This window comes from Bipolaris maydis (assembly GCF_028858645.1).
Source record: "Bipolaris maydis strain C4 unplaced genomic scaffold PSV08scaffold_10, whole genome shotgun sequence".
Taxonomy (NCBI): Eukaryota; Fungi; Ascomycota; class Dothideomycetes; order Pleosporales; family Pleosporaceae; genus Bipolaris; species Bipolaris maydis.
This window is the reverse complement of record NW_027093866.1, coordinates 1,339,027-1,352,514: the sequence shown is the minus strand read 5'-3', so window position 1 is coordinate 1,352,514 and position 13,488 is coordinate 1,339,027. Positions and strand designations below refer to the sequence as shown.

Below are 13,488 nucleotides of genomic sequence, written 5' to 3'. Positions count from 1 at the left end.
GGGGGTCACAAGAACAAAAACGAGCGTGAGGTCGGCATTGGGAGGGAAGGATGGCGGCGACAGAGCAGAGGCAGGACCGAGATAGGCGTGCGGGCGGGCGGCGGCCATGTCTAAATGTCGCAGCGCATCCCACGGGAGCTAGCACAGACATGGCGTCGTGTAACGGCTGTAACAGGCTACTTTAGATTACCACGGCCGCAGCGGGCATTGTCGTCATTTGGGCCACCATGGATGAAGCATGGCCGGCGTGCTGTGTACTGTGTAGTTCTATATATAAGGCTGTACTTGGGCCCATGTGCCTCCGCTGCATGCAGCGTGTTGGCCCCTGGCATCGCCAGCCAGTCGGCGGCTTTGTTTCCCTGGCCGCATCGCTCTTTGAAGCCTTGCTCGTCCCGCATCGTCGCGCGGACGGCGTAGCCAAGCGCAGTTGCAGTTCCATCCAGCCCGACCGCAGACGGGATGCCAGGGGGCCGTGCATTCGAGGCCGCGACGACAGCATGGATGGATGGTGTTCAGTCAATGCCCGTGGTAGCGCCATGGATACACACAAACACGCATACTTGCACACACCACACACACACACATCCACACTTGCACATGTACCCTCTCACGTACCACACACGCTTACTGCGCTGCGACGCGGTCCTCCATGTCGTGTCTGGTCGCAGGCTGCTGCTGCTGCTGCCACCGCCGCCGCCGCCCAGGCTGGTAGTCTGTGACATGGTGTGCGCCGCTGCGCCCTGAAACTACTAGGCGTCCACCCTTCCCGGCTTCTCCTCCTCCGCATCTCACCCTGCCCGAGACCCTTTTTCCCCATCTCGACAGAGCCACAGGGGAAGCATACGTTACGCACTCGTCCACCCTCCGCCCCCCGCATACTGTTGCCACACGCGCACCACATGCCCGCCCACTCGCTGCCCCAATCGTAATGGCCACGCTGGCTTCGCCCTCGCCCCCGTCTTCTCCCTCGACAACAATGCGCCGTCGCAGCTGGGCCCGCAAGGTCGAGCGCTACTGCTGCGTCGCCGTCACCTACTTCCCGCTCGTCTTCGTCTATGGCCTCACCTCGTGGGCCGTATGGGTGCAGACTGGCATCGGCCTAGTCCCCTCGCAGAATGCCTGGACGGGTATGTTGTCGTCGTCGTCGTCGCCCTTGCTTATGCGACACCACCGCTACGCCAACAACAACAACAACAACACTCCCACGCCCATGCTGACACATGCCCACCAGGAAAAACATCCTCCGCCCTCGGCCTCTTCTTCTACCTCATGCTCAACTGGAGCTACACCACCGCCGTCTTCACCGACCCCGGATCCCCGCTCAACATCAAAGATGGCTACAGCCATCTGCCCTCGCAGGAGGGCGGCGACATGCACTACACGTCCTTTACCGTAAAAGCGTCGACCGGAGAACTGCGCTTCTGCAACAAGTGCCAGACCAAAAAACCCGATCGCTCCCACCATTGCTCCACGTGCAAGCGCTGCGTTCTGAAAATGGACCACCACTGTCCCTGGCTCGCTACCTGCGTTGGTCTCCGTAACTACAAGGCTTTTGTCCTCTTCCTCGTATACCTGAGCGTCTTTTGTTGGATATGTTTTGCCACGTCAGCTACTTGGGTTTGGAGCGAGATACTCAGCGACGGCAAATACACAGAGTCCTTTATGCCCGTCAACTACGTCCTCCTCGCCGTGCTGTCCGGCATCATTGGCATCGTCATCACCGGATTCACCGCCTGGCACTTGTGGCTCACAGTCAAGGGTCAGACAACCATTGAAAGCTTGGAAAAGACACGCTACCTGTCCCCCCTGCGATCCACGATGAAGCATCAGCTCAATGACCGAAACTACCTTGATGCGCAAGCAAACGGACGACTGAGCGTAGGCGATCAGCTACGCGAGATCCATGCCAATGCACTGCCAGGCGTCACAAGACCCGAGGAAGGCGAAACTCCTTCGCACTCTACTTCACGCTCCCCTGTTCCCGGTCAGACCAACGGCTTCTCCCACTCCTATCAGCAATCGTACGAATACCGTGAACGTCAGCAGAACCAGGATCGATACGACAACTACCTCGACGAACGCGACAACGAGCAGCTCCCCAACGCATTCGACTTGGGCTGGCGACGTAATCTCGCCCACGTTTTCGGTCCTTCGCCCTTGAAATGGCTCGTGCCCATACCTAGTACCACGGGAGACGGCTGGTCTTGGGAGCCCAGTCCAAAGTGGCTTGCAGTCCGTGAGCGCATAAAGCGAGAGAGGGAACAAGAAGAAAGATTGCAAAAGCAGCGTGAGCGCGCTGCCGGTTGGGGGGTTGATTCTCCCACTGAAGCCGAATTCAGGCGCCCCACTCGCGGTCCTGACGGATGGATGCCCAGTCAGCGTAGTCAGCCCGTCGCACAACCCGCAAGACGTCCCGAGTGGCAGTCAGCAGTCCGCCATGGCGAGCAAACCCGCTACCTCACCACTTCGAACGGTGTCGTAAGAGGTCCCATTGACGGTCGGAGAAGTCCAAGCAAAGCCGACCAGATCCTAGGAAGAGATCGTGGCATGTACGCCGATGATGACGTCCAGCTCCAGCCAATCGAACGAAAGAAGTTTGACCCATACAATTACACCTCAGAGGATGAAGAGGATGAGTACGACGTTTCCAGTGATGAACAAGCCGCAGATCAGAGAAAACCCCAGCAAACAAAACCCGTGGTAGCACCTCCCCCAAAAGTAACATCGAATTGGAACGATATCCCTGAGGGTTTCTTGGATCCTGCCCCTCAAAGAAAAAAGAGCGTTAGCCAACAAGGTCGCCCCTCCAAGAAGACGGGCGATTGGGATGACTGGGCCGCATAGCATGAGTACGACGTTTTTTTTGTTGAATGGGTAACGGATATGAAGCCATGTCCGGATTCTGTAAATGTAATGTTTGCATAGCATGAGCGGGGAGGGGTTCACGGCGTTTGTTGTTGTATGCAAAGGGAAAAGAAACACATCTAACTGGCCTTGTCTATTCATCCAAGAAAGAGTTAGCTTAGACTTATTCTTATTCGCATTCTGTACCCTGAATTTGATTTTCTGTGCACCCGTGTGTTCTTTGATCATCTTCTTCAGTCTTCAAGTCCCTTCTAATCTGGATTTCTCTATGCTCACACCTTGTTTGTTCTTCGTTTTCTTTTCACCGATCTTTTCAAGTGACTCAAGTTCAGCCTGAACCAGAAAACACTACCCACTGGTCGAGGCGGGTATAGAGCGAGGCCAGTGTTCGAAAAAGCACTCTAGGTAACTCAACAACCGCCACTACACTGCTACTAGCGGTGACAAGGCAGTACGTTGGCCCAAAGGTAGTGCAAGCTTTGACTATTGAGCACTGAACCTAAGGACTATGGCACATGGGAAGACAATATAAAAGCTCAGTTATGGAAGCCACTCAGACAATTCATCATCATCATCACTTCATCACTTCGTCACCATTCCTCTTACGCCCTCCAAAATCAACCATCAATACAAAATGAGAGCTTCCTGGGCCCTGTTTATCCCCTCACTTTGCGTAGGAATCCATGCCTTTGGTCACCCACCAGTCGGAGGCCCCACCCAGCATGTACTCGGCTCAGTCGATGTTTCCGGTCAATCATACACTTGTAACAATGGTAAGGGCCTCCAAGATGCGATTGAGTATTCATCAAGGCTCACGTACAAAACCTAGGTGCAACGCCCTCTCTAGAATGTGTTCCTCAGTCGTCAGAGGCAAACTGCGACTGCACCTGCTCCAATGGCATTCACTTCAACCAGCCACTTTCCTTTGGTTCTTCCGGCAACCCCATCCCGGACGGCTGCCAGGCCGAGAAAGAAGAATGCTTGTTGCGTGAGCAGCAACTTGCAAATGACTTTAATTTACTCAAAGAATCCTACATGAGGAAGGAAGAGGAGCATAAAATCGAAATGGACAAACTCAAGGATTCCTTCCTGTTGAAGGAACAACAGTACTTGGAAACGGAGAGAGATCTTCGAAATCAAGTAGCAACGTGTCAAAGCAATACCTGGGGATACGAGGGCTGCTACACCGACTCGGCAACGCGCGTACTCAACGGCCTAAAGACCCAAACAGACGACATGACAGTTGAAAAGTGTGCCGCCTTCTGCACCAAATACAAGTACTATGGCCTCGAGAGTCACGACGAATGCTACTGCGGAAACACCTTCGAGGCCCCCACGAATAAAGTTCTAGACCGAAACTGCGATACCAAGTGTAAGGGCAGCATTGCAATGTGTGGCGGCGGTTGGCACATTAGTTTGTATTCCAAGAAGATTTGAGATGGTCGAAATGTTTGGGGGGAGGGGTGGTTGGGCTGAAGCGAGGTGGGAGAGGAAAGGGGAGGAGGAAGTTGGTTCCGTGTAATATGAGGGGTTGTTTTCGGGTGGCTTACGTAGCGCTGTAGTTGGAGAACATATGGAGTATTTGGAAAAGATGAAGCGAGGCTGTTTGAGACCAATGATTGCAACATGTTCGTGTACGAAATGCGATGGTTTGGAGTATTTGATGTGTCACTCACAGTGTCACAGTAGATGACTTAGCATATCCAACTTCCAAACGTGCAGATAGCTAAAAAACAAAATCTTCTGGTGCTGCTGCGGATTTCGACACATTCGACATTAGTAATGGCAACAATGCACTCTCACTTCATAGTACCACTAAGCATTATCCAAAAGTGCCCCCAGGCAGTTGAAAAAAAACTTCAAGTAACATCCCCAACATCAAACACCTACAATTCCGCTTCCATCATAACGATGATACAAACCGATAAAAAGTAAGAGTGGGTAATGATGAGCTCGAGTAGATCTGAGTGAAGCTCGATTTACGCTAAACCCAATTTGGCAAGACTGACTATCCAGGTAGTGACTTCTCTACATCTGAGAACTGCGCCTTCTCACGGAAATCGACGCTCATACGGTCGCTCATACCAACGCGTTTGATATACAAATCAATCACCTCTGAGTGATCTGAAAGCGAACGAGAGACTAGTACCATTGTCCAAGACAGGTATGGGGTGAGGTCCAAGTCTCGAAAAAGCATTCCAGATGACTTCAACTTCTGTTAGCCTCCCACAAATGCATAGCCACAAGTAACTTGTCAAACAATTGCACTAGCTACTGGCTCGCATGCGAACCATGTAATTGACATTTCCGAACCCCACTCGCTGTCTATCTACCATCCGTTGAACCGTGCCGGAGCTAGAACCTTTGTCGAAAATACGCAGACCACTGTACCGAATATTCAACAGTGCGTTACAAGCTAACGACTAATGCAATGCAGATCTCCACATGCTGCACCTCAAGGCGAACCTGTCGGTTGTGAAAGGTTTCGATGCATACGATGCGCTGCTGCGACTAACAGAACTCGGCGTCTAGGCAATACCTCGACCCAAACAGAAACATGTTGAGATACAAAAGGATTACTGACAGCCAATGACACGGAAAAGTAACACAAAAATGGCATATAAGATCACTGCACCATAAAGCACTTATTCGCTACCCATCCATCCTTGCAGCAATCCACTTCAGCACCAAGTAACCGCACACGATGAAGCCTTCTCAGGTCCTCTTCCTTTTCACCCTATACGCAAGTGCGCACGGCTACATGGCCCCGCAAGCTGTGGGCTCCATGCCACGCGACATCGGCACGCCCGAATCTGTAGGTAGTTCGTACACGTGTGACAATGGTGTGCGACTCTGCATTCTCTGATGATGCAGCAAAAAAAGACTAATGTAACGATAGGTGCCACACCTTCCGTAGAATGCGTTGATACAACTACAAAGCCAAGCTGCGATTGCACCTGTACCAACGGTATCCGCTTCAACCAGACACTATCTACGGATGAGCAGGGAAGTGCGTCGTGCGGTACGTGCGATGCAGAGAAGGAGCAGTGTCTTGTGCAGCTGGCTATCAACGCCGGTCTCGCCACAGCGCGTGAGCAGCAGTTGAAAACCGAGTTTGAAAACGCATCCGCACGCGAGACACAGCTGAAGACGGATCTCGAAAACGCAGCCGCGCGTGAGCAGCAACTCAAGACAGACTTTGACACTGCCTCGGCACGCGAACAGTCCTTGAAGGCCGCCCTCGACCTCGCATTCTCGCGCGAGCAACAATTAAAAACTGATCTCGACCTCGCATCCGCCCGCTCCCAACACCTCGCCACGACGCTCGAAACCTCGCAGCAAACCTGCCAAACCAACGAGCAAACGCACCTCGCCGCCCAACGCGACCTCGAAGCCCAACTCAAACCCTACAAATCCCCCCGTTTCAAACTCCAAAAGTGCTTCTTCTCCTCCCCCGACAACCCCGCCCTCATCCCCGACTTGCACATCAACGACCCCCAAATGACGGCCTACAAGTGCAAGCACATTTGCCGCGGCTCAAGGTTTTTCGGCCTCCAGCATGGCACCAGCTGCTACTGCGGCAATGCCCTCAGTCCGCATTTGACAGAGGCCAGTGATGCTGTCTGCAGGGTTAAGTGTGGCGGTGATATTTATGCTTGTGGCGGGATTGGTGCCATGAGGATATTTACGTATGAATATTAAGGGGGGGGGGAGGAGAGACTGAGAGCGATGAGGTGATGGAAAGGAAGGAAGGGAAGGGGATGGATCAGAGTTTAAATTGCAATATACACAAGTTATGGAGTTTGATTTTGGATTTTTTTTTTCTCTTTTGTAACTTTGATATGATAAAGTTGGCTTTCTAGCATTGAAGCATTTATCGCATGTTGTGTTTTTTTGGTTTTCCCCCCTTCAAACAGGGGGGAGACTGGAGGTGGTGGATACGGTGCGGTTGTTGATGGCGGTTTATCAGGGAAGGGGAGGTTGTGGCTGTGAGGAAAAGGTTTCCTTGGGTGGAGTTTAAGATGGAAGATGAGGGCTGATTTGATGCTTATACTGCGTGGTGAGTGTCCAGCCAAAATACTACCAATCAAAACATGCAATTAACTCTTGAATTTCTCTGCCATCTCTCAACGCCCTATAACCCCAAAATCTCCCATCTCTCATACCCAGCCCAGCTCAACCACCCCGTCCACCCCTCTCGTCCTGCATCCCAATCGCCGGATCGGGTGCCTCAGGAAACTCCTTCTTCGCCGTCGTCTTCCCTCCCGCCGAATCCTTCCGCTCAGTCGCATGACCGCCTTTACCATCCTTGTGCGCGCTGCTGTATTGCATTAGCCACTTCTACTTCTTCTCTCCCCCATCTCCACCAGCTACAAACAGGTTTAAAACTCACTCCATGCCAGCCTTTGCATTGCTCTCGTGCACATTATGCGTATCGCCTTGGCGAACCTTGTCCTGAACTGCATGCGGTTTATCGCTGTCATAGAGATCGGTTTTGGTTTCTGAGTTTGTGCTTAGGTCGTTGGGGTACTGGGCTACGCGGTTGGGGGTTGAGAGGGAGAAAGTACGGGCGGAGGGAACATGTAGGCGGAGACGCGTGGACGACCTGGTCAAGGTGGTGCGGAACATTTTAAGAGAGATGTTTGATTATGCGTTCTAGTTGATCAAAATACAAGGAGATGTTGGTCGTTGGAATTATATATGCAATTGATTTGATGCTTGAAAAAGTGGAAATGAGAATAAGTCAAGGCAGACATGAAGAGAAGGGAAGAGAAAAGACAGAGGTATGTGACTTCGCTAGCGAATGAGCCATGACGCATTACTATGGTACGCGTTGGACAATGATGATGTATGACGCTTTCGAATCAGGTACCAGTGCTCCTGCGGCTAATCGGCGCTAAGCCTCTTACAGCCGACAGAACCACTTGTGCCCCTCCCCCACAATTCGGACGTTTGAGCCTCACGCCGCAAAACATGGGCGGACGTTTTCCGCGCCTTCTTTTACGTCCCCCATACTTTTGACTAGCCCTGCACAACGTGTTCTTTTCTAAGAAAGAGATTGTAATTTCCGCCTGGCGCAGCATCACTTCTGCATCATATTTTTCCCGCCATTGCCAAAAAAAACTGCATACAATCACACCTCCCCGCCAACAATGTCATCCCCTAAAGACTGGAAACATGAAGACTTCCCTTGTACCTTGTATGCCCTCCCTTCCCTACTCCTTCCCCCTACCCACTCTCGCTGACTCTCCTCTTCCTCACGCAGAACCCTCCACATCCCCTTCCCAACCGCGCACCTCGCCCAAACCGCCCAACTCTCCCTCTCCGTCGACGCCGAACTCTCGCCGCTCGTACGCCGCGCCTTCTCACTCACCACACCCGCGGGCTCAACCGAGCAATCCGTACTGCAAGTCGATTATGCGGCGACCACGAACCGCATGCTGCGCGTTGCCGTGAACGGGTTTGTAGAAAGCGCAGGTGTGGTGGTTGCGGTTATGAAGGAGTTGGATACGGATGTTGTGCATGAACCTACGAAGGAAGGGCTGGAGGGCGTGCAGGGGTTGGATGTGAGTAAGGTCGGATGAAGTAGAGTGGGGTGGCAAGACACAGTGTTGTTTGATATAGAAGCGAATGTTCAAGAGGACAAGTCAAGATTCCATTGTTTGGGCGCAAGACAAGCAGAGGAGAAGGAGCAAGTGTAAAAGCATGGATTGAGAGCGGGTATACGTACTCCAAGGTGCGGTGGAGTGCTAATAATATGATTTAGCACCCCTTTCGCTCCCACTGGGAAAAGAGGAAGCCCAAACTCCGGAGTGTATCTCTAACGCGTTGTTGGAAGCGAGATACGCGCCTTGTTTCGAGAAATTCAGATAACCCCTAAACGCCATGCTAAGGCTTCAGAGACTATCATGTAATTAGCTTCATATGATGGTTTCCAATCGGAATCTTGACACCAACAAATCACTAGCATGGGCCAAACAACTTTCTAAGCCTCCACTTTCTTCAACGGCGGCTCTTCACCGCTGCCTTCCTCTCCTTCATCTTCCAGCTTCCTCTTAGTGGCCGGCTTCGCGCCCATCGACCCTGTCATATCTGCCGTTGGTATCGTCGGGCGCATATTTGGAACCTGTGATGGGGGAGCCCCAGGTGGCATTGGTGGGTGCACGCCGCCATCTCTGATTTCGAAGCCATCGATCTTTTTCAGCTTCCACTCTACTTTGATCTTGTGTCTCACTAACTCGCCCGTTGTACGCGCGTCCTCATAGCTGTCGTGACCAGCGGCGCCCGCTTGCTGAATCTCTTCGCCGAGGTACTCCTTGGCTAGTTTGCGTAAGCCAAAGCGGAAGGGTAGGCCCTGGCGGGTTGGATAGAGGAGCACTGTATCGATGATGAAGGGGTGTATGAGGCGAATAGTGTTGAGATCGTTTTCGAGCGCATGTCCTACAATAGGAGTGTCTGGAGAGACGTGTAAGAGGAAGAGATCTCGCGCTGCATACGGCGAGTCGACGATGCGGAGGTCTTTGCGTACTGGCTGAGGGTTTGCCGGATCATATTCCTTCGCATTGACAAACTGATCTCGCGTGATGCCAGAGAAGCGCGTGTTGAAGTCCAGTATTTGGCCCAATGGACGGACGAGGACGTCGATGAGTGGCTTGTGTTGTGGCCATGATATGACGGTAAGACGAAGCATCTCTAAGCCATTGGTGGTGTAGCCCATTTCGCAATCAAAGCATACAGCCGAAGTCTTCGGAACCTTGTCGTTTGCCGGTGTTTGAATGAATGGCATGACTAGAGACAACCGTTTTGTGTCTTTGACGTTGAAGACATGGGTTTCATGCGTACTACAGCCTGGCGATCCTACCTCCGCGCTACAACATGACAGCCTCTTCACTTCTGTGGCGTCGTTGGACTTTTGGGGGTATATGGTTCTACCCCAATGGTACTTGCATTCCCCACCCGTCGTGAGCGCGCCTTGTTCGTTGCGGTCCGGAAACACCTGAAAGCGGGTTTTGCAGCGGTCGCATTCTTCCCACCCAGCGGCTGACTCGAGGGCCAAACGTGTCTCGTTCACTTCGGCATCACTCGGTAACTGAGTGACATAACCATATGCATCCAATCCCTTTTGCTCGCACTTGAGTGTGCGGAGAAAGGCGATTTCTTCTTCCGAGTTCAAGCCTGTGTCGACCCTCTTAAGCGGCGCTTTCTTGGGCGGCTCACCTTTCTCCAAAGCTATGGCTGCTCGCCTCTCCTTGACCCACTCCTCTGGTGTCATGCCCTTGAGCTTTACTAGCCGCTGTTTTAGTATGTTCTCGTAAACAGACGGGTTTGCTATGGCGATCTTTTCTTCCTCATCAACTGCCAATTTGTTTAACTGATTTGGACTGAGGTGCAGCGCCTTTATTTCCGGTTTGGTGGCTTTGAGAAGTCTATCGTTTTGCGGTTTCATATGCGTGTGTAGTGCCTTGAGAAGCGTAATTCTCCTAGCGTAGGTGGATGGCTCTTTTTTGAGTTTACGTGGCATCAAAGCGACTGGCGCGTCGGGATTAACAATTGGCTTGGCTGCTGTAGCCTTAGATGGAGGCGGTGATATTGTCCGGGTGGCAGATGGCGGTAGTTCAGTAGGCACAGTCGCCTTGGCAGGTAATCTCGACACCAGAGGTTGCGCTGGTTCAGGTTCTTTGTTTGTCGGTGGCACCTTGCCCTTGGATACGGTTGGATTGACCGAAGTGCTAGAGCCTAGTTGCCTCGGTGCAGGAGCGGCTCCAGGTGCATTTTCATTAAGCTGTGAGTGCTTTGCAACCGTCTGAGGGCCACATACGGTTACTACCGGAGAGGGTGAGGGCGACCTGTCAGGTGAACTAGCAGCATCATGACCGAAAATGCAGTGAGGAAGTGCGCAGGAGGCACCTGAAGGACACGATATCTTGGCGAAGCTCCTGTATGCTGGGAGTGAAGGCCACATTGTTATTGGGGCTGTGAATTGATGGCTTCACTGTAAGTATGCATGTAAGCAGGCCCAGATGGTGCTCGACGTACCGAGCTGGGTTGGTTGAGCTTCAGTGAAGGGCGCGGGTGAGATGCGCTCAGAGGTTGATTGGTTCTGAAGCAGGAGAAGCGGTACTGGTACTCTACCCAACCCACCCACGGAGGCAATACAAAGTAAGCAAAAGACGAAGCACACTAAGGCGCAGTGCACAGTTGACAAGTGAGTGCAGGCTGCGCAGGGCCAGAAGCAGCCTTTCGGCTTAGCAGAGCAACGTTCACTGTGTCGACGGGTCCATTGGTATTTGCAGCAAGACGATCAAAGCATGCAGTTGCTATGAGTGAATGAGCAGATCCACTTGGGAATGGCGCCGAAGCCAATCACACGGTAAAGGTAAGAGACGGGTTGAGTTGACTTCGTCCAGGCACGCGTTGTTGCAAGCGTATGCTGGTCCGAGCGCGATGCATGCAGGGTCCACACACGCGTGGGCGGACTTTGGAGCGGCGATCCGTCTCGGATTCCGTCATGACGCCGTGATCTGAACAATCTCAAACTCGGCTTCTCCCTCAGCCATCCTGTGTCCAATCCCTTTATTACTCTCGACACTGGTGTTATGACTCGGACAGTTTGTCGCGCACCTGTGCCAACCTATATCCCTTAACTCCGTTTGTGGCTTGAGGCTGTGCGCGCATCGAACACGACTGCGCCTTTCACGGACGATATCTGGACGTGGGGGTGCCGTACATATACTAACACCACTTCTCACTGCCATCTGCCTGTCACCAACCTTCACCACACTCGCCAGGTCTACCTTTACCGTCACCACTACGTCCACCGCCATGTCTGAGAAGCCAGACCACCTCTGTGTCCTCGTCCATGGGTACGTCACCACAACAAAATCGCCGCCTAAATTCACACCCAGGAAAAAGCAATTGCGCTGACCACCACCACCAGCCTTTGGGGTAACCCCGACCATTTGAAATATGTCAGCACTACTCTGAGCGAGAGATTTCCCAGCGAGAAACTTTACGTCCTTGTTGCGGCGCGTAACTCGGGCAGCTTCACCTACGATGGCATAGATACGGGTGGCGAGCGCGTTGCCCAAGAAATCGAGGGAAAGCTTGAGGAGTTAGCTGAGAGTGGACACAACATCACCAAGATCAGTATCATAGGATACTCATTGGGAGGCCTCGTCTCCCGTTATGCTATCGGATTGCTCTATCGGAGGGGCATCTTTGATAAGATACGGCCGATAGTACGTTCCTCGGCCCAATTCTGGCACCACATGCTAATCCTAATAGAACTTCACCACCTTTGCGACTCCCCATCTTGGCGTTCGAACACCCCTCAAAGGTTATCACAGCCATCTGTGGAATGTCCTGGGCGCGCGTACACTGTCCATGAGCGGAAGACAACTCTTTGGTGTGGATAAATTCAGAGACACTGGTCGACCACTGCTAGCCGTCCTCGCGGACTCGGAAAGCATCTTCATCCAGGGACTGGCTCAATTCAAGCACCGAAGTTTATACGCCAACGTCGTCAACGATCGAACAGTGACATACTACACGGCCGGCATCTCTTCAACCGACCCTTTCGTAGATCTAGACAAGGTCAAAATAAACTACATCGACGGCTACGACGACGTCATTGTCGATCGAGAACATCCAGTCTCGCCAAGAGAGCCCGAGGAACCACTAGCATTCGCGCAACGCCTAACGGAAGGTACAAAGACGGTGATCGGGCGTGCATCTATTGTAGCGCTCCTCTCAGTCTTGGTCCCTATCGGTGTGTCTGCTTTTCTAATCAATTCGGTTTTTCAATCGGTTCGCAGCCACCAACGCATACGACTTCACCAGCAAGGCCGATCGGGTATCGACTACACGCATTATCGCATACCACTGATGATCAATGCAGTACGACGAGAGGCTGAGAGCATGTACGGGAACGCCAATCATGCACAAAGCCAGGAATACTTGAGCAATGGCTCCGAAGAGGTCGCATCTTCAGCACAGCATAAGACTCTAGGAGAAGCACACAAAACTGGGTCTGATACCGAAGTCGATTCTATCCAAGCACAAAAAGAGGATGCAAATCTAAGATTCCCGACCCTTGCACTTACACCAGAGCAGTTCAGAATGATCGACGCGCTAGACAACGTCGGTTTCAAGAAGCATCCAGTTCACATCCACAACCATCGACACTCGCATGCCGCTATCATTGTTCGCATGAAAAAAGAGGCCTTCAACGAAGGCAAAATCGTCATTCAGCACTGGCTCGACAACTTCGAGCTTTAATGTCTTTCCAGCATCTTTGAATTTGCAGTTGTCAGGACTGCATCCCAGTTTTTCCAGCGTGGCGCATGGCGAATCCTAGACGTGTACCAGTACTTTAGTACGGCCGTACACCAGTAAACTAGTCGAGCGATTGATACCCTTGAGCATCATGTACAGAGTACACAAGTGGAGGAACAATGTCTTTGCATCATTGCATATTTGCTTTAATACGATTCTAGAAACTAATACCATACAAAGAATATCTCAAAACATATTTAGTTAATTTCACAACCGCAGTCAATATTCCCACCAACCCCACATCCCGACTCTTCACCAATGGAAACAGAATCACGCAATCGACAAAAC

General features: G+C 52.1%; 7 protein-coding genes across 7 annotated transcripts; 5 read left to right on the top strand and 2 right to left on the bottom strand.

Moving 5' to 3' along the window:
• Window positions 1-1,053: 1,053 nt before the first annotated feature.
• PSV08DRAFT_315190 (DHHC palmitoyltransferase-domain-containing protein) lies at window positions 1,054-3,055 on the top strand. The gene is made up of 2 exons (XM_014227603.2): window positions 1,054-1,127; window positions 1,232-3,055. The coding sequence occupies exon 2, from the start codon at window positions 1,270-1,272 to the stop codon at window positions 2,842-2,844; it is 1,575 nt and encodes a 524-aa protein (XP_014083078.2). The 5' UTR covers window positions 1,054-1,127; window positions 1,232-1,269; the 3' UTR covers window positions 2,845-3,055.
• Window positions 3,056-3,499: 444 nt separating this feature from the next.
• On the top strand, window positions 3,500-4,302 carry PSV08DRAFT_249322 (WSC domain-containing protein; the record flags this gene model as incomplete). Its single annotated transcript, XM_014227605.3, has 2 exons — window positions 3,500-3,638; window positions 3,695-4,302. The coding sequence occupies 2 exons, from the start codon at window positions 3,500-3,502 to the stop codon at window positions 4,300-4,302; spliced, it is 747 nt and encodes a 248-aa protein (XP_014083080.2).
• A 1,267-nt stretch (window positions 4,303-5,569) lies between these two features.
• Window positions 5,570-6,923, top strand: PSV08DRAFT_403465 (uncharacterized protein; the record flags this gene model as incomplete). The annotated part of the gene is made up of 2 exons (XM_014227606.1): window positions 5,570-5,708; window positions 5,765-6,923. 2 exons carry the CDS (start codon window positions 5,570-5,572, stop codon window positions 6,565-6,567), a joined length of 942 nt encoding a protein of 313 aa, XP_014083081.1. The 3' UTR covers window positions 6,568-6,923.
• Window positions 6,924-7,023: 100 nt separating this feature from the next.
• On the bottom strand, window positions 7,024-7,705 carry PSV08DRAFT_363961 (uncharacterized protein). Its single transcript, XM_014227607.1, has 2 exons — window positions 7,259-7,705; window positions 7,024-7,186 (listed from the first exon to the last, which is right to left on the bottom strand). The coding sequence occupies exons 1-2, from the start codon at window positions 7,492-7,494 to the stop codon at window positions 7,042-7,044; spliced, it is 381 nt and encodes a 126-aa protein (XP_014083082.1). The 5' UTR covers window positions 7,495-7,705; the 3' UTR covers window positions 7,024-7,041.
• A 159-nt stretch (window positions 7,706-7,864) lies between these two features.
• Window positions 7,865-8,620, top strand: PSV08DRAFT_6973 (transcription factor Pcc1-domain-containing protein). Its single transcript, XM_014227608.2, has 2 exons — window positions 7,865-8,065; window positions 8,132-8,620. Exons 1-2 carry the CDS (start codon window positions 8,019-8,021, stop codon window positions 8,448-8,450), a joined length of 366 nt encoding a protein of 121 aa, XP_014083083.1. The 5' UTR covers window positions 7,865-8,018; the 3' UTR covers window positions 8,451-8,620.
• Window positions 8,621-8,851: 231 nt separating this feature from the next.
• PSV08DRAFT_227020 (uncharacterized protein) lies at window positions 8,852-11,054 on the bottom strand (the record flags this gene model as incomplete). Its single annotated transcript, XM_014227609.1, has 2 exons — window positions 10,903-11,054; window positions 8,852-10,838 (listed from the first exon to the last, which is right to left on the bottom strand). Exon 2 carries the CDS (start codon window positions 10,826-10,828, stop codon window positions 8,852-8,854), a length of 1,977 nt encoding a protein of 658 aa, XP_014083084.1. The 5' UTR covers window positions 10,829-10,838; window positions 10,903-11,054.
• Window positions 11,055-11,606: 552 nt separating this feature from the next.
• Window positions 11,607-13,416, top strand: PSV08DRAFT_363958 (putative serine esterase-domain-containing protein). Its single transcript, XM_014227610.2, has 3 exons — window positions 11,607-11,729; window positions 11,804-12,104; window positions 12,151-13,416. The coding sequence occupies exons 1-3, from the start codon at window positions 11,689-11,691 to the stop codon at window positions 13,141-13,143; spliced, it is 1,335 nt and encodes a 444-aa protein (XP_014083085.1). The 5' UTR covers window positions 11,607-11,688; the 3' UTR covers window positions 13,144-13,416.
• The last annotated feature ends 72 nt before the right edge of the window (window positions 13,417-13,488 follow it).